Source organism: Acinonyx jubatus, chromosome E1, assembly GCF_027475565.1.
Source record: "Acinonyx jubatus isolate Ajub_Pintada_27869175 chromosome E1, VMU_Ajub_asm_v1.0, whole genome shotgun sequence".
NCBI lineage: Eukaryota > Metazoa > Chordata > Mammalia > Carnivora > Felidae > Acinonyx > Acinonyx jubatus.
In genome coordinates this window covers 17,993,223-18,017,748 of record NC_069397.1, presented here as the reverse complement: position 1 = coordinate 18,017,748, position 24,526 = coordinate 17,993,223, and the positions used below count along the sequence as shown (strand labels likewise).

At 35.8% G+C, this 24,526-nt stretch overlaps 1 protein-coding gene and 1 pseudogene across 1 annotated transcript in view; one reads left to right on the top strand and one right to left on the bottom strand.

The window, feature by feature from the left end:
- The window catches only part of NLK (nemo like kinase), a 162,646-nt gene that overhangs the window by 71,902 nt on the left and 66,218 nt on the right, over positions 1–24,526 (top strand). Inside the window, exon 2 of the mRNA XM_027034481.2 lies at positions 21,436–21,565. Within this exon, the coding sequence (XP_026890282.1) occupies positions 21,436–21,565 (130 nt within the window). The remainder of the gene's footprint in view (positions 1–21,435; positions 21,566–24,526) is intronic.
- LOC113592769 (uncharacterized) lies at positions 19,518–19,615 on the bottom strand (annotated as a pseudogene).

Below are 24,526 nucleotides of genomic sequence, written 5' to 3'. Positions count from 1 at the left end.
AGGATCACCTGGGAGTTTGTTATAAATGCAGAATCTCAATTCCTCACCCCAGACATAGTGACTCAATCTACAGTTTAAGATTTTAAGAATCCCAGGTGATTCTTATGTACATTAAAATTATAAATGCACTGTTTAAAGCAGTAGTTCTTGAATCTTGATAAAAGTCAGACTCAGCTGGGAGCTCTTAAAAATACAAAGTTTTAGGCCTTGACACAAGTTTAATGAAATAGAATTACTTTGGTTTTTGTGTTTCTTTTCCTAAAGCCCACCAGTTGATTCTAATATGCTAAATTTGACGGTAGCTGCTTGAAAGAATTTGATAAAACAGCAGTAAAGTATATATGAAAAAGTTGTATATATATATATGTATGTAAAGTATATATGAAAAGACCTATTAAGTGGTAATTATCACATAGTATTGGTTGAAAAATAAACAAGTAAACCACAGAACAAAGTAGCAGTTCCAAAAATTGTTTCATGGTTTATTGTTATAAGCCAATACCTCATTGCATACATTATAGGAATTTCCAAACGAATTAAAGTTAAACAAAACACCGATATAAAAAGAAAAAGGGAGAAAGAAATGTCAATTTTTCTGTCTTTCTTTGAAGAAGTGGTTAATATGCGATCTATGTGGATAAATGGAAAGCTAAATATCAAGGGAAGAAAGTAGACAACATAAAATCAGAATATTATAAACTGCTTATATTCTGAGGTGACAGTTTGTTTTAACAGCTGCAGTGAGGCATGGTTTATATACCATAAAATTCACCCATGATGAGTACAGTAGTCCCCCATTATCCACAGGGGGTGTGGTATGTTCCAAGACCCCAGTAGATGCCTGAAACTGTAGATAGTACCAAGCCTTTATATATATTATTTTTTTCCTGTACATACACACCTAGGATAAGGTTTATGTTTAAATTTTTTCAGCTTTTTAAAAGTTTTTATTTAAATTCCAGTTAGTTAACAAATAATGTAATATTAGTTTCAGGTATAGGGTTTCAGTAATAAATTAGGCATAGCAAGAGATTAACAACAACTAATAATAAAAATAGAATAATTATACTGTAATAAAACTTTATGTAAATGTGGTCTCTCCCTTTCTCTCAAAATATTGCACTGTATTTATCCTTCTTGTGATGATAAAATGCCTACGTGGTGACATGGAGCTAGGCAAACGACAAAGGTAGGCATTGTGATGTAGCTTTAGGCTACTATATTGACCTTTTGACATTATGTCAGAAGAAGGGTCATCTGCTTCCAGACAGCAGCTGACCGCAGGTACGTGAAACTGTGGATAAAAGGGGACTACTATATGTAATTCAGTGAGTTTTTAGTAAATTTCACTGTTGTGCATTCATCACCACAACCCGATTTCAGGACATCTTGTCACCTCAAGAGAGATTTCACTGTTTACAGTCAATCCCGCATTCCTCTCCCAAACCTGAGCAGCCACTGCACTGCGGTGCTTTCAGTCTCCGTAAATTTGTCTTTTCCAAAATTTTTTATAAATGGTGTCATACATTATGTGGTCTTTTGTATCTGGCATCTTTCCCTTAGCATAATGCTTTTGAGGTTTATTCATGCTTAATAAAGTAGTAGTTTGTTCCTTTTTATTCTGTTGCATAGGTGGACCACAGTTTGTTTCTCCACTCACTGGTTGGTGGATTTGGCCCCAGTTTTGGGGTATAATACTGCTATGAATATTGACATGTAAGTCTTTGTGTGAAGATATGTTTTCATTTCCCTTGTGTAAACACATAAGAGGGGTGCCTGGGTGGCTCAGTCGGTTAAGCGTCTGACTCTTGATTTCAGCTCAAGTCATGATCTCACAGGTTTGTGGGTTTGAGCCCCACGTTGGGCTCTGAGCTGACTGTGCAGAGCCTGCTTGAGATTTTCTGTCTCCCTCTCTCTCTGCCCCTTACCCCCTCATGTTCTCTCTCTCTCTCTCTCTCAAAAATAAATTTAAAAAAATTAAAAAATGAATATGTAAGGATGGAGATGCTGAGTCATATGGTACATTTATTTTAACCTTTTAAGAAACAGCCAAAATGTTTTTCCAAAGTGTTTGTTCCATTTTACATTCCCGTCAGTGATATATGAAGATCCTAGTTTTCATTGGGATTGCATTGAATCTCTAGGTCACTATGGGAAGAATTGTGAGTTTTCTAGTTAATGATATGAAATGTTCATCTGTTTAAACCTCTAATTTATCTCAGCATTGTTTTTAGTAGTTTGCAATCTATACATCTTACAGTTCCATATATTTTATTCTTTTTTGATTCTGTTGTGAATGAATTCTTAATTACATCTTCAGATTGTTCATTGCTGGTATATAGAAAGGCAATGAGTTTTTGTGTAACGATCAGGTATCTTGCAACCCTGATAAACCTGATTATTAGTTCCAGTAGTATTTTGTGTATTCCTTAGGATTTTCTATATAGAGGATCATGTTATCTACAAATAAAATCAGTTTTATTTTTTTCTTCAGTTTAGATACCTTTTTTTCTTTCTTTTTTTGGCATTTTTCCACTGACAGGACCTCCAGTAAAATTTAAATAGACATGACCACAGTAGACCTCTTTACCTTGTTTCTGATCTTAGGGGAAAACAGTCAGTCTTTTATTATGAAGTAAGATGTTCATTAGCTCTGTGGTTTTCATAGATGCCCTTTGGTTGAAGGAGTTTCCTTCTATTTCTGGTTTGTTGAATGTGTTCTGTTGTTATTGTTGTTTAAATTTTTTTAATGTTTATTTTTGAGAGGGACAGAGACAGACAGACTGTGAGTGGCGGAGGGGCAGAGAGAGAAAGGGAGACACAGAGTCTGAAGCAGGCTCCAGGCTCTGAGCTGTCTGCACAGAGCCTGATGCGGGGCTCGAACTCACGAACTGTGAGATCATGACCTGAGCTGAAGTCAGACCCTTAACTGACTGAGCCACCCAGGTGCCCCTGTTGCTGTTGTTTTTAAGTTTATTTATTTATTTTGAAAGAGGGAGAGTGTGAATGAGGGAGGGGCAGAGAGAGAAGGAGGAGAAGCCCAAGCAGGCTCTACACTGTCGGCCTGTCCTTGAGATGATGACCTGAGCCAAAATCAAGAGCTAAAATCAAGAGTCAGACACTGAGCCACCCAGGTGCCCCTGTTGAATGTTTTTGTCATAGGTTGGATTTGATGTTGTTTTCATGTTGTTGGATTTGATTTCCTCCTCATTTGCTTATGGATTTTTCATCTATATTCATGAAAGATACTGAGTTTTAGTTTTCATCTTTTGTGATGTCATTGTCTGACTTTGGACTCAGAATGAATTGGGAAGTTGTCTCCTTTTAATTTCTGGAAAAATTTGTGAAATACTGGTACTGTTTCTTCTTTAAATGTTTGATGTAATTGACAAATGATGCCATCTGGACCTAGGGTATTTATTGAGAGAATTTTTTGAATTACTAATTCACTTTTTGTTCTAGGTTTATTTAGATTTTCTATTCTTCTTGAGACTTTTTCAGTAATATATATTTCTTGTACTTTTTCTATGATATATAAATTTCCTGATTTGTTGGCACAGAGTTGTTCTTCACATTCCCTTATGATCCTTTTAATTTGTGTAGGGTCAGCAGTGATGTCCCCTTTTATATTCCTGATTTTGTCAGTTTGTATCTTTATCCTTAAAATAGTTAAGCTAAAGGTTTATCAGGGTTTTTTTTTATCTTTTCAAAGAATTAACTTTTTATTTCATTGATTTTATTGATATTTTACTATTTCCATTCTGATTTTATTATTTCCTTTTGCTTGCTTTGGGTTTAATTTGATATATATATGTATTAATTACTGACTGGAGTCTTTTATTTCCTATATAGCTGTTTAAAGGTGTAATTTTTCCCTCTAAGCACTGCTTTAACTGCATCCAGTAAATTCTTAGATATTATGTTTTAGTTTTCATTCAATTTGAAATATTTTCTAATTTCCCTTTTGATTTCTTTTTTGACCCATGGATTATTTAGAAATGTTTTGTTTAATGTCCTAATATGTGAGGATTTCCAAAATGTATTTCTGTTATTTGTAATTTAATTCTGTTGTGGGCTGAGAAAACATACTTTGACTGATTTCAGTCCTTTCCATTTATCAAAACATGTTTTATGACATAGCATTTAGACTTTTCTAGAAAAGGTTCTAAAGGTGCTTGGAGAAAAATATGTATTCCGTCCTCATTAGGTACAGTGTTCTGTAAATGTCACTCAGGGCAAGTTAGTTAATGTTGTTATTTAAATCTTTTCTATCCTTGCTTAATTTGTGTTTAGTTCTGTTTTTGAGAGTGGAGTATTAAAACCCGCAAATACAATTGACTGGAGACAATTGTCCAATATAGAATTGTCTTTTTTTCTTTTCTGTCAATTTTTGCTTTGTGAATTTTGGGGCCCTGTTTTTAAATATGTATATGCTAATAATTGTTGTGTCTTCCAGTATATTAACTTTGTTACCATTATTAAATATCCCTTATTGTCTACAGTAACATTTTTTATCTTAAAATCTATCCTGTCCTTGCAACAATGTGGATAAATCTGGAGGATATTTTGTTAAGTGAAATAAGTCAGTCAGAGAAAGATACCATGTTTTCACTCATGTGTGGAACATGAGAAACTTAACAGAAGACCATGAGGAAAGGGAAGAGGAAAAAATAGTTTCAAACAGAGAGGGAGGCTATCCATAAGAGACTCTTAAATATAGAGAACAAACTGAGGGTGGATGGGGGTTGGGGGAGAGGGAAAAATGGGTGATAGGCATTGAGGAGGGCACTTGTTGGGATGAGCATTGGGTGTTGTATGTAAGTGATGCATCATGGGAATCTACCCCCAATACCAAGAGCACACTGTGTGTGTGTGTGTGTGTGTGTGTGTGTGTGTGTGTGTGTGTATTATAAAGACAGGATTTATATATATGTAAATAAATCCTGTCTTTATATTAATATACCTCTCTAACTCTCTTATAATCACTATTTATATGGCATATAAGATGTGTTTTTTGTAGATAGCATGTAGTTAAATTTTAAAAAAATTTTTAAATATTTATTTTTTGAGAGAGAGACAGACAGAGCACAAGCAGGGGAGGGGCAGAGAGAGAGGGAGACACAGAATCCAAAGCAAGCTCCAGGCTCTGAGCTGTCAGCACAGAGCCTGATGTGGGGCTCAAACTCACAAACCGTGAGATGGTGACCTGAGACGAAGTCAGACACTTAACTGACTGAGCCATCCAGGCACCCATAGTTGAATTTTTTAAAAATTAAAGTCAGACAATCTCTGCCTTTTGATTTGAAGTGTTTAGATCCATTCACATTTAGTGTAATTATTAATATAACTGAATTTACATTTGCCATTTCTCTGTTTGCTTTCTATATATCTCACGTTTTTTTAAATTTTTACATTCTTTATTTCTTTTTGTTAAATTTGTGCTTCAAAATTGTATTTCTTTTATGTTAAACTTTTTTAGTTGATTAATTTATCTGTTTATTTTTTTAATCCTCTTGGCTTTTTATTACTTTTTTTATTGATCTAAGGATTGTAGTATGCATCTTTACTTCTTTTTTTTTTTTCAACGTTTATTTATTTTTGGGACAGAGAGAGACAGAGCATGAACGGGGGAGGGGCAGAGAGAGAGGGAGACACAGAATCGGAAACAGGCTCCAGGCTCTGAGCCATCAGCCCAGAGCCCGATGTGGGGCTCGAACTCACGGACCGCGAGATTGTGACCTGGCTGAAGTTGGACGCTTAACCGACTGTGCCACCCAGGTGCCCCTGCATCTTTACTTCTGAACAATCTATTTCAGATTAATACTATCTTGATTTTTCTTAAGTAAATTTTATTTATTTTGAGAGAGAACATGCACATGAGCAGGGGATGGGCAAAGGAAGAGGGGGAGAGAGAGAAAAGCCCAAGCAGTCACTGCACTGCTAGCACAGAGCTCCACGTGGGGCTTGAACCTACAAACAGTGAATCATACCCGAGCCCAAACCAAGAGTCACTTAACCAACGGAGCCATCCAGTTGCCCCAGTACTATCTTAATGCTGATAAAATTCAGTAATTTCATTCTAATATAGCTCAATTTCCTTCCCCTTTTGTGTCATATATACATATACATATATATATATATGTAATAAGACATGATATATACATAAACTTCTACAAAATAATATAATGAAATATGTATAAATATATATATAAGTATATACTCTATATATGTTATAAACCCAACAATATATTCTTGCCTACAAAACATTTGTTTCAGACCTAAAAACACATGTAGACTGAAGATGAATGGATGGAGAATCCTCTGTCATGCAAATAGAAGTGAAAAGAAAAGTAGGGGACTTTAACACCCACTTACACCAATGAATAGATCATTCAAGCAGAAAATCAACAAGGAAACAGTAGCTTTGAATGATACATTGGACCAGATGGACCTAACAGGTATTTTCACAACATTCATCCCAGAATACACATTCAAATACACATGGATCATTCTCCAGAATGGATCATATATTAAGCCACAAACAAATCTCAACAAATTCAAAAAGACTGAAGTCCTGGGACACCTGGGTGGCTCAGTCGGTTGAGCATCTAACTTCGGCTCAGGTCATGATCTCATGGTCCTTGAGTTCGAACCCGGCGTCAGGCTCTGTGCTGACAGCTTGGAACCTGGAGCCTGCTTCAGATTCTGTATCTCCTTCTCTGATCCTCCCCCATTCATGTTCTGTCTCTCTCTGTCTCAAAAATAAATAAACATTAAAAAAAATTTTTTTTTAAATAAAAGACTGAAGTCCTACCATGCATCTTTTCTGACCACACTATGAAACCAGAAATCAATGGCAAGAAAAAACCTGGAAAGCACACAAATACACAGAGGTTAAATAACATGCTACTAAACAATGAATAAGTCAACCAAGAAATCAAAGATGAAATAAAAAAAAAAATACAAATGAAAAGGAAAACACGGTAGTCCAAATATCTTCGAGATACAGCAAAAGCTATTCTAAGAGGTAAGTTTATAGCCATACAGGTCTACCTCAATAAGCAAGAAAAATCCCAAATAAACACATAACATTGTATCTAAAGGAGCTAGAAAAAGAACAATAGGCAAAATCCAAAACCTGGATTAAGGAATATATATATATATGTGTGTATACACACACACACACACACACATACACATACACACACAACAAGTCAATGAAACCAGGAACTGGTTTTTTGAAAAGATCAACAAAATCTATAAACCTTTAGTCAGACTCATCCAAGAAAAAAGAGAGGGAGAGAGCAAGGACTCAAATAAAATCAGAAGTGAAGGAGGAAAGTTAACAACTGATACCACAGAAATACAAAAGTTTGTAAGAGAATATTTTGCAAAGTTATGTGCCAACAAATTGGACATCCCAGAAGAAATGAATAAATTCCTATAAACATATAACCTCCCAAAACTGAATTAGGAAGAAATAGAAAGTTTGAACAGACTGATTACCAGCAATGAAATTGAATCAGTAATTTAAAAACTCCCAGCAAGCAGAAGTCCAAGGCCAAACAGCTTCAGAGGTGAATTCTACCAAATATTTGAACCTGTTCTTCTCAAATTATTCCAAAAAATGAAAGAGAGAGGAAAACTTCCTAGTTCATTCTATGAAGCCAGCATTACCCTGATACCAAAACCAGATAAAGACACTACAAAAAAGAGAATTACAGGCCGATATCTGTGATGAACATAGATGCAAAAATCCTTAACAAAATATTAACAAACCAAATCCAACAATACATTAAAAAAATCATTCACCACAATCAAGTGGGATTTATTCCTGGGATGCAAGGGTGGTTCAATATATGCAATCAGTGTTATACATCACATCGATAAAAGGAGAGATAAAAAACATATTTTCATTTCAATAGATGGAGCAAAAGCATTTGACAAAGTACAGTATCCATTCATGATAAAAAAAAAATAACCCTCTCAACAAAGTAAGATTAGAGGGAACATACCTCAACATAATGGCCATATATAAAGAAAAAACCACCAACATCATAATGGTGAAAATCTAAGGGCATTTCCCCTAAGGTCAGGAATAAGGGATATCCACTCTCACCACTGTTATTTAAAATACTACTGAAAGTCATAGCTACAACAGTCAGACAAGAGGAGGAAACAAAAGGCATCCAAATTGTAAGGAAAAAGTAAAACTTTCACTATTTGCAGACAACATGATATTACATATAGAAAACTCTAAAGACCCTACCACAAACTGATAAATGATAAACTGATAAATGAGTTCTGTAAGGTAGCAGTATACAAAATCAATGTATATAAATCTGTGGCATTTTTATATACCAATAATGAAGCAACAGAAAGGGAAATTAAGAAAGCAGTCCCATTTACAGTTTTATCAAAGATAATTAAATATCTCAGAATAAACTTAACCAAGGAGGTGAAAGACCTGTATTCTGAAAACTATAAAATTTTGATGAAAGGTATTGGAGACAGCACAAACAAGTGGAAAGATAGTCCATACTCATGAATTGGAGGAACAAGTATTGTTAAAATGTCTATACTACCCAAAAGAGTCTACAGATACAATGCAATCCCTATCAAAATACCAGCAACATTTTTCACAGAACTAGAGCAAACAATCCTAAAATGTGTATGGAACCACAGAAAACCCCGAATAGCCAAAACAATCTTGAAAAAAAAACAAAGTTGGAGGTATCGCAATTCCAACTTTCAAGTTATATTACAAAGCTGTAGTAATCAAAACAGTATGGTACTGGCATCCAAACAGGCACACAGATCGGTGGAATAGAATAGAAAGCCCAGAAATAACTCCATGTTTATGATCAAGTAATCTTTGACAAAGGAGGAAAGAATATGCAATGAGGAAAAGACAGTCTTTTCAACAAATGGTGTTGAGAGAACTGGACAACTACATGCAAAAGAATGAAATTGGACCCCTGAGTTATGCCATACCCAAAAATAAATTCTAAATGGATTAAAGACCTAAATATGAGACCTATAATAGAGCATAGGCAGTAATTTCTCTGACATTGGATGTATCAACTTTTTTTCTAGATATGTCTCCTGAGGGAAGGAAAACAAAAGCAAAGATAAACTATTGGGACTGTATCAAAATAAAAAGCGTCTGCACAGCAAAGGAAAACAGTCAACAAAACTAAAAGACAACCTACTGAATGGGAGAAGATATTGGCAAATGACATCTCTGGTAAAGGATTAGTATCCAAAATATAAAATTAACTTATACAGCTCAACACCCAAAAAACAAATAATCCAGTTAGAAATGGGAAGAAGACATGAACAGGCATTTCTCCAATGAAGACATGCAGATGGCCAACAGAGACATGAAGAGATGCTCAACATCACTCATCATCAGGGAAATGCAAATCAAAGCTACAATGAGATAATCAGCTCATACCTGTTAGAATGGCCAAAACCAAAACCACAAGAACAACAGGTATTGGAGAGGATGTGTAGAAAAAGGAACTCTCTTGGACTGTTGGTGGGAATGCAAACTTGTGCAGCCATTGTGGAAAACAGTATGGAGGTTCCTCAAAATTTAAAAATGGAACTGCCCTGCGATCTAGTAATCACACTGCTGAGCATTTACCCCCAAAATACAAAAACACAAATTCAAAATGATACATGCATTCTATGTTTACAGCAGCATTATTTACAATAGCCAAATAATGAAAGTAGCCCAAGCGTGTGTGTGTGTGTGTGTGTGTGTGAGAGAGAGAGAGAGAGAGAGAGAGAGAATAATTAAAATTTGCCATTTGCAACAAGAGGGGTGGATCTAGGAAGTATAATGCTAAGGAAATAAGTCAGTTGGAGAAACAAATACCATATGATTTCACTCATGTGGAATTTAAGAAAACAAGCAAAGTCGGGGGTCGGGGAAGGAGAGAGAAACAAACCAAGAAACAGACTCTTGACTATAGAGAACAAACTGTTGGTTACCAGAGGGGAGGTGGGGGTTGGGGTGGGGATGGGTGAAATAGGTGATAAGGATTCTTTTTATAGTGAGCACTGAGTAATGTGTAGAGTTTGAATCACTATATTGTGCACCTGAAACTAATGTAACACTGTATGTTAACTATATCGGAATTAACATAAAAACTTAATACAAAAATAAAATTAAAATATTCTTCTATTTACCTACGTATTTGCCATTTCTAGCTTTTCATTTCTTCCTGTGGATTTCAGTTACCATCTGAGATTATTACCTGTAAGGCACATCAGCTGGCAACACATTCTGTTCCATCATTACTTATTTTGGAATGTTTTCATTTTGCATTTATTTTTGAAGGACAGGGTCTTTTTTCATTGGATATAGAATTTTTGCCTGCCCACCACCACCACTGCAAACATGGCATTCCACTGCCTTCTGACCTCAATGATATCTGATGAAAAGTCAGTCAGCAATTGTATTGTTTTTCCTCATTATTTTCAAGAGTTTCTTGGACTTGAAGTATCTTTGATTCTGACATCTCTAGGTGCAGAACTCTTGTGTTTATCCTGTATGGGATGTTTGAGCTTTTTGGATCTATAGATTTTTATCAGATTTGGAAACTTTTAAACCATTATTTCTTCAAATATTTTTTTCTGCCCTTTTCTCTCTGTTCTTCTGGTACTCCCATTAGGTATATGTTGGTGTAGTCTGTGTTACTGCGTAGGTCTCTGAGGCTGTCTTCATTCTTTTTCAAACTTTTTCTTCTCTGTTCTTGTTAATTTCTGTTGACCTATCTTTTAAGTTTACTGATTCTTTCTTATGCTATTTCATATCCACTATTGGGCCAATCTACTGAATTTTTCATTTCTAATATTGTACTTTTCAACTCTTGAATTTGATTTGGATCTTATGTTTTTTTAATTTGTTTTTATATTGAGCTGTCCTATTTGTTGAGTCATTGTCACCATATTTTTTTAAATTCTTTAAACATGATTTCCTTTAATCCTTTGAATATATTTATAGTAGTTGCTTTTGAAGTGTTACTGAAAGCGATATCTGGGCTCACTCAGAAAGTATTTCTGTTGACTGCTTTTTCCCCTGAGTATGGGTCACATTTTACTGTTTGTTTACATATCTTGTAATTTTTTTTTGTTAAAAACTGGACATATTTGATAATATAGTATAACAACTCTGGATCTGATTCTTCCCCAGTCCCCCTTCCACCTGAGGGTTGTCATTATTGACATATTGCTATTATTGTGTATGTTTGCTTATATTTAAGTAATTTGGCTGGACTTAAGGTGCACAATCTTCCTCCCCCGTGGGGTGCAGCCACTTAAATCTGCTTAGGTTTTTTTTAATTGTTAGCCTGGCCCTCTTGGGGTGCCCTTTGTGTCTTTGTAACTCAGTGGTCAGCCGGTGATGAGTTAAAGGTTGTGCTCAAACATCTTGAGCCAGTAAGGCTTCTTTCCATTGCGAGTGTGTTAGGGAGCTCATCCAGTTTCCAAATATGCTCCAGCTTTTATTTTCTGTTGAGCCTCTCCGTTCTTCCCTTTACCTGTGGAAAGCCTCTCAGTCGGCCATGGGTATGTGCAGAGCAGAGGCCTTCTCAGGTCACCTCTGAGTACATAAGCAGCCTTCAGTTCTCCAGGGACGTGTGGAGAGTTTACCTAGCCCACTGTGACTATCATTTCCAGAATCCCCTTGTTAAATTTCTGGATTTATGTTAGTCTATCTCATTTCCCAGCTGGGATAACAACCTAGACTTGCAGAGCCGTAGGCTTTCTCTTTTCTTTTCCAGTTGAGTTTAATACTCCACTTCAGATCACATCAGCAACTTCACGCAGTGAAGCTGCTGGTTTTCATGGCCAACAGCCTGGACTGTGCTTGGGTGGGGGGTGGGGGTGAGTAAGGACCAGCCCAAGCAATAACACCACTTGACTTTCATTGTTCTTACCCAAAGTTCCACAGTTTTTCATAAATAAACACTTTTGAATTGGTTGTTTGACTTTGGTTATTTTCTGGAGTCCTGAAATGGTTGTTTTTGACATTTTTGTCCAGTTTTATAGTTGTTTTGAGGGGAAAGGATTTGCTGACCTCTTCAGTTTGCCACAGCTGGAAATCTTGCCTCCTGCTTTGTATTTGCAATATTTTTGGTTTTGGTTATTTTTAAAGGGCTCACTAATTAAAAACCTGAAGCACATCTATGTATTGTAGCTGCTTCAGCATTTTGCTTAACAATGGAAGAAGTTAGGAGATTGTGACTAGATTAGGGGTGGGACTTAGTTCTGCTATAATACTGCTGATAGCACTCTCCTGTGGAATGTTTCTTAATAGCATATTCTTGTGTAATGATGAAGAAAACGTTTATTTTTTAAAGTAAGTTCCTTTGGAATTCTACCAAAACCTATGAAAGATGTTACATATACTCCTCTCTACAGAATAAATCAGTGGTATAAGAAAATATATGACAAAATTCATTGGGCTTGTATAGATGTGTATCCTTATGAAGATAATTGTCCTCTTTTTTTTTTTTTTTTTTAATTTTGAGAGAGACATCACAAGCAGGGAAAGGGCAGAGAGAGAGAAAGAGAATCCCAAGCAGCCTCCCCACTGTCGGTGCAGAGCCCAACATGAGGCTCGAGCTCACGAACCATGAGATCATGACCAGAGCCGAAGTCAAGAATTGGACACTTAACCAACTGAGTCACCCAGGCGCCCCAGAATTGTCCCCTTTAAAAATTACTCATTGTACAAATTTCAACCTAAAGTACCTTTTCATGTTAAATTTTTAACTGAGAAGCTTATCTTTACTTTTTCGGTTACATAATAACACAAATACAGAAGTGTGTACAAAATATACAACTTTTTTATTTATCACAAAGTATACACCTCTATAGCCATGAGTCATGTGAGAAATATAAGACATTGCTAACACCCAGAAGTCTCCTCTGTACCCTCCCCATCATTGTCTCCTCCCCCAAGATAACCACTGTCCTGGTTTTCATGGTAACAGCTTCCTTTTTTAATAGTTTCTGTCTCCTAAGTATACATCCCTAAACATTCGAGTTCAAATTTGCTTTTATTTTTAATATTATGGAAATGAAATCTTACATTATTATTTGTGACTGGGTTTTTTTTTTGTTCAAAATTATGTGTATAAAGTTTGTGTTGTTGTATGTAGCAGTAATTCATTTTAGTTACTGTAGAGTTTTCTTATGAATACACAACACTTTGTTACTCTATCCTACTGTTCATGGATATATGGATTGTTTCCAGTTTTAAGGGTGCTAAAAATGTTGCCGTGAACACACTTGTATGTTTAGTGATAGGTGTGCACATTCCTTTGGGGTATATACCTTGGAGTCAGATTGCTGGGTCACAGTGTATTCATGTCTTCATTTTAGTATATAAAGCCCATCTGTTTCCCATAGCGATTGTACCAATTTAAATTCCTACTAGCACTCTGTAAGAATTGCCATTGCACCACATATCACCAAAGCTTTGGTATCATCTTTTTATTACTGGCCATTTTGGTAGTTTTATAGTACTTGCTCGCTGTGGTTTTAATTTTCATTTCCAAAATGACTAATAAGGCTAATATCCTTTTCATATGTTTATTGCCTATTTGGATTATTGTATTTTGTAAAATGCCCTTTCAAGCCCTTTTTAAAAATTGATTTGTAGGAGTTCTGCACGTATCTGGATAAATGCTTTGTTCCTTATATATGTGTTCAAGCGTCTTCTGTATGACTTGCATTTTTACTCTTAATGTACAGATAATGAAAAGTTCTTGATTTTAAAGTGGTCAAAAAAATGAATTTTTCTTCTGCATTATGATTTGTGCTTTTTGTGTCCTATTGAAGAAATCTTTCCCTTCCCCAGTATCTTGAAGATCTTCTATATGTTATCTTCTAAAAGCTGTATGATATTGCTTTTCACATTTGTATCTGCATTCCACCTGGAATTTATTTTTGTGTATGGAGTGAAGTAGAGATGAAGATTCATTCTGTTTTTCCACGTGATATCTCCTTATTCTAGTACCATACATTGGAAAGAATGTTGTATCTGTCAGGGTCCAGTCAGGAGAAAGAAACCACACCAGTTGTTTAAACAGTTTAAAGTGGGGAGAGACGCTAATTAGCTATAAAGTTGTTTGTAAAGTTGTAGGTAATTAAAAAGATAAGAGAACACTAAGGTATCATGGAAGTAACAGCCACCTCTAGCTATGGCTAGAGGAATATCATGGAAGAGGTCAGAATTATTAGGACTTGGAACCCCATGCAGCAGAAATTCAGACATCTAAAGCAGAGGATACTAACTCACTAGTGCTGGTATCTGGGGGTAGAAGAGGCAGTGAGGCTGGTTCTGCAAGTGAGGAAACTATAAACTGGGTTCAGCCACAAAGCTATAGAAAGACACTGCCACTGCTGGGAGTGAAGAAGTGTTGCTAGGTTGACACAGAAACAAGAGACAGACAGGAAGCCCATAGGAAGGGGTAAGTCCCCTTTTCTTCCTCCAGCCTTGTAGTCTCCTACAAAGCCCCCTTTTGGCAGAGCCTAACATGGAGCTAGTTGGCAAAACCAAAATGTGGTTTGCAGTCATAGCCCTGGTATTACATATTTGTGTTTAGACGGATGGGTTTGAAGCTGAAGAATCTGTTTATGGGTCATATTTCTGTTTCATTGGTCCATTGCACCAAAATTACACTATCTATGCTGTTGTAGCTTTATGATAACTTTTCATATGTGGTAGAGCAATTTTTCCCACCTTATTCTTCAGGACTGTCTTAGCAGTCTGTGGCATATGTACATTTCCATAAAGACTTTAGAACTAATTTGTCTAGTTCCACGAAAGAAAACCTTTTGGGGCTTTGATTGGAATTTCAGTGCATCTGTAAATCAGGTTGGGGAGAATTGAAATTTTTATAATATTGAGTTTTCTAGTCCATGAATATGGTATGTCTCTCCATTATTTATGTCTTTAATTTCAATGTTTTTTTAGTCTTTTTATGTAGAAGTCTTGCTTACTTAGCTTTTGTTAGCTTTAATCAAAGATAATGGATATTTTTTACATTGTAAAGAGTATTTAAACATTTTTTAAAATTTCAGTGCTTTTACTTAGAAATTTTTTCAAACATATATTTTCTTTATTTTTGAATGGTTTAACCCCATTTTACCAACCACTAGATTCAGTAATTATCAACATTTGCTTAATTTATTTCAACAATGCTTTTTAGTGAAATATTTTAAAACAAATCTTAAATCTCATGTCACTTCACCTATATATACTTAAGTATACATTCCTAGAAAAATAGGAACATTTTATTTATAACCATAATTCCAAACCTTATGTTCCTTTTTATTTCAAAAATTACATTTTATTGGTATATTGGTTGGTATGTTCAGTTTGCTTTTAACTAACAGCATATTGGGACTTACATTTTATGTTAAGAAATTATTAAAATATTAGCTTAGCCACTAAAATTTAAAAATAATTAAAAATGACATTTCTTCCAATGACGTGAACTTTGTGTTTCTAAATTCATTATAATTTTTTGACATCAACAAAACCATACTGTTAAAAACCGACTGTGTGAATGAAACCATTCTTTTCTTTCATTTGGTGTCTTCTACATTTATAAACCTAATGAGCAACAAAATTGACATTCTTTAAAAAAATTCTTTATTAAAAAATTCTTTATATTCCTCAGTATTCCTATTACTGAACACATATCTTTTAAGAAGTCATCAGTGGGATTAAAAGCAAGCACATTTTTGTGTGACATAGGTTGAGTTTGGGTTATCTTTTATAACTTCTTTTTGTCATGAACTATTAAAATGTAAGAAGAAGATGCAGTTGTGGATTTTTTCCCTTTGTGGTGGCTTTGAACAGAAACCTTTTTTTCATTGCAGGTGGTTCTCTTTCCCATACAATATTCATGGGTCTGTTTCTAGGAGAGGACTGTGGCTAGTGGGCCATGAAAACTTCCTAGACTTGGCAGGCTAGGCTGTGTCATGTTCACCCTCTAACATGAGAAAATCCCTATTGAAAAGACAGTGTGGCAACTTTCTTGCAGGCAAGTCATACTCCTCACAAAGATATTTGACGGCAACTGAGAGGTCTCTGTGTCTTTGCCAGCGTCTGCAGTAAGGATGGAGCTAATTATAATTAATTCATGGTCTGAAGAACAATAAAATGTTCTCAAGTCAATAATAATTAGTATAAAAGGATTTTCCACCTATATTTTAACTTAGCCAATGATTATTGGTGGGGAATTGGGGTCCTAAAAGTTAGATCTTTTTCACTGGTAACAAGTATTTGAAAATAAATATGACAGCCTAATATTGAATGATGTGCCTGTTCCTTATTCCTCCTCCCTTATCAGCACCCCTGGGGATCTCCCTATTGGTCAGAATGGTCCAGGGATATCTCACCTGCTGGGGCCATTGCTATATATACTTGTTTGAACACAGAGTTAGGGGATGTTTCAGTTCATATTTAACACTTTCAGTTAAATGTAGGTATTTTGCTTCTTCTGATTAATAGTGGTATGTTAGGGTATGAGAAAAAGAACGAACCATTTCACTGCTTTGGTTTAGCTATTGTATAAGGCCTTTTTACCTTGTAATATCAGATTCACAAATTTGGGATCACTTTAGGAGGATCTTGAAAAAAAGGAAAAGGATTTCTTCTAGAGCGCCAACTCAGCAAATACCAAATTTGAATAAACATAAAAGAAAAACCAATAACCAAACATCAGAAAACTCCAGCCAATGGAACAAATTACCTAAATATGAGAATCTTTCTTCATGAATTTTTAGGTGGAGACAGGGAAGCCTAGAAAGTTTATTCCTCTAAATAGTGTGCAATTCTGTAAATTATGTCAAAGTACACACAAACTGTAGCCTGTTAAAATTTTGGTTAGAAAGACCAAAGAGATGTAAAAATAAATTCCTTATTCCCTAACTTACAGTGTCGTTGAACATATAAGGACTAAGGTACAAATAAGATACATTATTTAGAGGTATTTGTTGTCAGAAATTTTACCTCATAGTTTCCTCAAGCAGACTTAATCTAAATACGAGTAAAAATAACTTTTAAGGAAATGAATTTCAAAGTGAATGCAAAGGCAATAATCTAAATATTTAGAGTCTGGTTAGGTTCTGTTATTGAGATACGTTCTTTATTGGTACAGTTGACGTAGTAATTGTAGTGTGCATAGCAAAAATAGAAGATTGCTGATTACAAGTTTATGTGAATAGAATTAGAAGAGCCTGATTTTCTCAATCTTAGTGAAACATTTTCATTATAAATTATTTATTTGCTTTGAATAGTTAAAACCCTGTATCAGAGAAAAAAAAAACCTGTATCAGAAACATGAACTTTAAAACTGCTAACCCATGTGGGGAAAAAATTCTTCACATAAAATAAATGAGGAGCGTATAATTTCTTGAAGATTCTTGCTTAGTGTAGCGATAGTGATTTAAAGATGTTGTAATGTAAGGTTCTAGTGTCTCAAAATGTGTCCCCAATAAGTTTCACTCTTGTTTCATTCCAGCCCTTCTACTTTTCCATAATTTAAGCATATTTGAGGCAGTGGTCAGAGTTTCCTGGGATTAAGAGAGCTCTAGAACAAAACAACCACACCAGATCCAAAAAGCTTCCTATTTAGGTTTTGTACTCTTTTGGCTAACTATATTTCTCTGAAGAATGGCTTGTGGATTCTTCTGGCTGTTTAAAAAAGTTGAACTTGTATTCCAAACGTAGGAGAAGGACTGATATATATACTCTGGACAGATATAAGAAAGAATTATTTTTTCACAACCCTTAAAACTGTATCTTTAATACACTGTTTGCAGAATCACATGTTGATTTAAAACATAGGAAAGAAATACCTGTTTTAGTGTAACATGACTGCTCATGAAGATAATCAGGTGAAATGACAGATGCACTGTTTTATTTAGGGCATCCAGTATTCAGTAGAGAAAATAACTGACCAGTAAGTGAATTGTAGATCAAAGTATGCCTCCTTTTTTTCTGAACTGAGGAAAGTTGCCCTAAATGTTAGTTCATTATCTCTACAGCTGGGGCTTCCTTAACAAGTACAGTTGGAATAACCAGGGTATTGCAGCAGCAGAGAAACTAAGCACAGCAAGCCTTTCAGTAACAAAGAAAATAAAAGAATTCCTGTGTAACAGGCTTCCACACTTATCTGTGTTCTGTGGTACTGTTTGTGCTGAACTAAAGCATCTGCTACCTCAAGTTAAGAGAGAACAAACTCAACATGGCGTGAAATTACTGCACAGCCATTCACATTCATTAGAGTTATATTGTTACCAGCCACAAGCATGACTGGCTTTTGCATGAATAATAAAATAAAACGCTGCTTTGTGAATTTTGCCTTAAAACATTGCAAGGCACAGTACTAACCTTGAGCCAAGAGTGGGTTTATCTTAGAGCAGCTTTCCTTACCACAGTAGAGTCAGGACCAATAAGAAGGCCAGCGTTGGAAAGAAGTATTGCTGTCTGAGGCCTCTCTGGAAAGGGCAATGTATTAAATGAGTTCCCTCATTCTTTAAAACTAATAATTGTTGTGTAGGCTAGCTATTTAGAAAGACGCTACAATTATTAAGGTACCATTTGGCAACCACTGTAGTATTAGTTGATTCAGGCACAAGTTGCCAATGGATACTAAACGGGTCAAAGTTTGATGAGGAGTAGAACAGTGACACAATTAGAAAGGGAAAACATAGTCATTTTGCAGTGTAGCAACCTGACAGACACCTCATCCCAGTGATCAAAGATCACCAGAAATGGGGGAAACTGACATCATGTGCCTCCTAGTGTGATGCACTGAGAAGACATCACTTCTGAGTTATTCCTGTTAAAAATACATAACCTGAATCTCATCATGAGAAAACACTACACAAACCCAAATTGAGGAGCAGTCTGCAAAAAAAACGGGCCTGTCCTCTTCAAAAATGGCAGTGTCATGAAAGACAAAGGAATGCTAAGTAACTATTCTACATTAAAGAAGTCTCAAAAGAAATTGACAGCTAAATGCAATGTGTGGTCCAAAATTTTCCTTCCTTGCTATATCATTGACATTTTTATCTTCTAGTATCTAGTTATAGAAGTGGTGTAGGGGGTGCCTAAGCTTCTGACTCTTGATTTCGGCTCAGGTCATGATCCTATGGTTCGCAAGATCGAGGCCTGCGTTGGGCTCTGCGCTGGCAGCATGGAGCCTGCTTGGGATTCTCTTCTCTCTGCCCCTCTTCTGCTTGCGCGCTCGCTCTCGCGCGTGCTCTCTCTCTCAAAATAAATAAACGTTGAAAAAACAAAGAACTTAAAACTTAAAAATAGAAGAAGTGGTGTGTTAAAAGGAAAAAAATTATTTTTAACAGTCTGAATATATGTAATATTATATTCAGTTTCCTTCCTATTTTACTTACCAGGTTTATGTGGATTTTTAGGAGTGTTATGGACTGGGTTTTTTGTGGTTTTTTTTTTGTTTTGTTTTTTTTTTAATATGGGACATATGCCTAATTTTCATGTCATCCTTGTACAGGGGCCATGCTAATCTCTTACATTCCAATTTTAGTCTATGTGCTGCCAAAGCAAGCATTGGGTTGGTATTTTTTAAGCAATAGTCAAGAATGTTACATCTCTTAGTTGAATTACAGTTGAAGCTATTGAAGACTTAAAAATTATAACTCTTCATTATTTTACCAAATTTTCAGTCATTGGGAGAAAGTAGAGTCCTCATGCTGTTTAACAATACTAAATACTAGAATGCGCGATATAAGAGTTTCCATGAGCACGTAGGAAAAGAAGTAGTGATCACTAAGATTAATTTATAAAGTCATGGTGTTCATAAAGAAGTTTGTATAGTTTTTAGACAGGTTGGTAGATAATAGGAATGCTTCATTTTCAGGAAGGCAGTTTGATGAGTATCTGATTTCTTGTGGACAATAGGAAGAAATAAACTGAGTGATTATGGTTAATTAAATAAGTAATTAATTTTGAATAATAATTGGATACTGGTCTCGTAGGTGGTTTCTAGTATTGTATTTGTTGCAGATCTGTTCTGTCCTGTTCTGAACTTTAATTGAATAACTTGGATAAAGGCATTGATAACCTATAGATCAGACTTTTAAATGAAACAAGTCTGGGAGAGACAGCCAAAGCATTGATGGCTGAAACAGGAACTGAAAGATAATGGTCGCCAAGAATGACAGGTAGGAATCAGCAAAATAAATCTGACAGGAATAAATTCTACAGGGATAGCCAGTCGTAGGTGATGGGTGGTAGGAGAAAAAGCTTTAAGATAATTCATGGGGGCGCCTAGGTGGCTCAGTCGGTTAAACATCTGACTCTTGATTTTGGCTCAGGTCATGATCTCGCAGGTTCCTGAGTTCAAGCCCCAAGTCAGGCTCTGTGCTGAGTGTGGAGCCTATTTGGGATTCTCTCTCTCTTTCCCTCTCTTTCTGCCCCTCCCACACTTGCTCTTTCTCTCTCTCTTTCTCAAAAATAAATTAAAAAAAGAGCTTAGAATCCTTTACTGAACCATTAAAAAAAAAGATAATTCACAGAAAATCACTTGCAAAATGGCCAATTGGACATATTTTAACAAATTCAGTGCTTTGTTTCCTTTAACTAATTTGATTTAATGTGTATCATTTGGGTTCAGTCAGAAAAATGGAAACCATACTAGTCTGTCAAACATAAGGAAATGTAATTTAGGGAATTGATTTTATAGGTGTTAGAAGACTAAAGGGTAAAAAAGGGAGACACTGAGCGATTAAAAGAAGCTACAGGAGGCAGCTACCATACTAAGAGCCTTTTAAGGGGCAAAAGGGAAGCTACGTAACCTAGAAGCTACAGCCTAAGCTGGCACTCAGACTTCTGAAGAGAGGACACTGTTCGGCTATTGTCCAGCTACTGAAATCCATATTACTAAAAGATGTCCATTTATATAAGAAGCCAAAATAATTAGATTGTGTTCTTTATGTTGAACTAAATGTGATTAACATGTGAATTAACATCTCTTCCATCTTGAATTTGGTTCTGAAAATAAAGCATAAAACTAATTTGACTTTGGTTTTGTTAATCTGTACCCGCCCCCATTTTTAAAATGGCTTTACCACTAATTAGCCCTCCTACCGGAGATGTATTGCTAAGTGATCTCTCAGAAAAAGTGTTTATAAATTTAGAGAAGGATTAAAAAAAACAAATATGGCAGATGAATTGGGTGGGCTAAACATTCTCTTTGATTATAGGTGTGTACTTTTTAAAAACCTTCTTTCTCACTGATATCTTAAACATTGTTAAGTGGATTGAGTAGTTTAAGATCAAGATAATTGTCATGCTCTGAAACATTGAAGAACAAAGTTTGGAATTGATTTCTCTTCTCTTCCTCTCCCCAAATATTGCTTCTTTAGGTCAGTAACAGATCCAAGAGATGGAAAGAGAGTAGCACTCAAAAAGATGCCCAACGTCTTCCAGAATCTGGTCTCTTGCAAAAGGGTCTTCCGGGAATTGAAGATGTTGTGTTTTTTTAAACATGATAATGTAAGTGAAATTCCTCTTTGGAATAAACTATTTCCTACGCATGCTTAATTGTGTTAATAGAGAGCAAAAGAGAGTTAAAAGGGAACGTGCAAGTTATTAAGGAGTTTGGAAACCTGAGAAAACTTAGACCCTATTTGTAAACAACGACCAAGTTTAAGTGAATTCTAAGATGTATTGACCTACAGATAAATATTAATTAATGTAAAGTGTTACTATTTAGCTGAGGAACTGTACTAATATTTAACATAAAAGAGAGTGTAATATGTAGTCTGAGTGATGTAAGTGGAAATAATTGGCCCCTGATTTTAAATGCTTTATTTATTTGTTTTTAATATTTATTTATTTATTTATTTGTGAGGGAGCACAAGCAGGTGAGGGGCAGAGAGAGAGAGAGGGAGACACAGAGTCTGAAGCGCTCTGGGCTGTCAGCACAGAGCCCGACACGGGGCTCGAACTCAGGAGCCGCGAGATCATGACCTGAGCCAAAGCTGGATGCTTAGCCGACTGAGCCACCCAGGCAGCCCTTTAAATGCTTTATTTTTAAACCTTAATATTTTTAATCAGATTAACTTAAAGATGTAGGAAAAGTTTCTTCTCTTAAAAAACCATATAGCTGTTAAAGTAACATAGGTTAGCTTATTTATGGCTATATTTAAAAATGTCAAGACTCATGAGTGAATAGAATCATTGTGGTTTGAGAGATCGCTTCTCCTCAACTAATCCTGAATTAAACATTTGATACATGTAAAATTTACCTGGGGATATTAGCATTGGACTTTTAAGTTTTCAATTTCACGTGAAAAAAACTGCCTTACATTCTGCATTTGGTTTTCAGCTTACATTATTTTAATTGCTAACAGAAAAACTTTATCAGAAATATAATAATTTCTTGTGAGTCTGACTGCTCGTTTGCACAGGAACCTTTAGAACTTTGGCCAAAGTGTAGGTCTCATTTTAAGAGGAAAATGTTTAAAAGTTTGAGGTGTTTGGTAAAACTAGGAATATCAAACAAATATATTTATTTGAAACTCCTTGCTTGGGCATATTTCATTTTGTTGATGACTTCTCTTGAAATCCGTTTTCCTTAAACTTTTTTAAAAAGTTATTGCTGTCTTTCAGTCAGTTGGAACTGCCTAAAAATGTGTTTGTTTCAGTGACTTTCAAAATACCACTTTTATGACTTGTTCCTCAAATTTTGTAAGTAATTTAGAATTATGTCTAGTGCTTGCTTATTTATTTCTCGACTTTGAGTCCCACCCCAACATCAGAGTACAAACCCTTATTTACATTGCTAGAAACTCAAGTAAAGGTATCTGTGGTGAAGAAATTTTTTGAAGGAGGCATTAGGAATTTGCTTACTAAGGATTTCAATGGGTTATTACACTCAGACCTATCTTAGCTTCTTTTACAAAGGAAGGATGGCGCATAGTTTCCTATCTATATATATTGGTATCTTTGCTCATGCATGACTCATTGCTATAGAGTCAAAGGTAGTGTTAGGGAGTCGTGTAAGAAAAGAAACTAAATTTTAAAAAAATTTTGTGTGTGTGCTGACTTTTTTCATTTTTTAAAATGTTTATTTTGAGAGAGCGTGAACACAGGGGAGAGGCAGAGAGGGAGAGAGGGAGAGAGGGAGAGAGAGAGAGAGAGAGAGAGAGAGAGAGAGAGAGAGAGAATCCCAAGCAGGCTCCACCCTGTCAGCAGAGCCCAACATGGGGCTCACTCTCACAACTGTGAGATTATGACCTGAGCTGAAATTCACAGTCAGTCGTTTAACCGACTGAGCCAGCCAGGCACCCCAAAACAAACTGAATTCTTGAAAATCATACCTATTAAAACATAGCAACCAATTGGAGCTCCCCAGCTCTGTGATAAGAGCGTGCTCGTGACTTCTGTAGGAATATTCAAAAGTGAGACAGATAATTGGAGCTGAAGATGGCATGGCACCACTATTTTCTACATGAATTTATGCTACGCTCCAAGATCTATCTCCAAAAGCATCTCAGGGCCACACACCTGGTATGTGTGGAATGCCAGTCTGAGAGGCAACTGGTGTTTGATGTAGTTAAGGCAACAAATGTTTATTAATTGTGTCCCGTATATAGGCAGTACTAGGTCACATGGAGGATACAGAAAAAGTTTAAAATACCCTTTTTTGAGGGATCAGGTATTTAACACTTGTTGCTATGTGTCAGGATGTATGCTAGATGCTTTCCATACATGAATTCATTTAATCCTTAAAAATCTTGTCAGAGAGTGCTTGTTATCCCTACTTTGCAGAGGAGGAAACCAAAGTTTAGAGTTAAATAACTTGCTCAAGGTCAGGGTGACACAAGATTGGAGTCGAAGTTTGTCTTGCTTCAGAGCCCATGTTCATTAATTCAACAAACATTTATTCTGCATATCCTATATTCCTAAACTACTTTAGCTTCTAGGGCTTTCTACCCTTAAGGAGTTTAGTAATGTGATAAATACTATGATTACAGTGCTTTGGGAGGACTGCCTGCGTGGTTAAGCATTAATGCAAGACAGTCTGTGTTCTGTGAGTGGCAAAAAGCTAGGCAACCAGACCTAGAAGTATATTATAATCACCAAGGTGATCCTTAAAAAGCAGATTCATGGGTCTCATCCCAGACCCACTAAATTAGAATCTCTGGGGTTGAGGCCCAAGGAGCTGCAGTTTTTAAAGCTCGTGTGAATGCTGCCACACAGCATTATGCTACCATAATATTAAGAAAAAGAGAAATTGTTGTGAGCTTAGAAGTTCAAATATGCTTTAAACGTGGTGGAGGTAAACTGTAAAATGAGCCTTTTGAGATTAAGATTTGATTGAAAGAAGAGGAAAGGAATGCCATGATGAAAATGGCATTTAGAAAGATTACCTGGCCACGGTAGGAAGGTTGGATTTTAATTTGTGTGTCTTTTAATGTGTCAGGGACTAGCTACAAAGCCCTGGAGGCT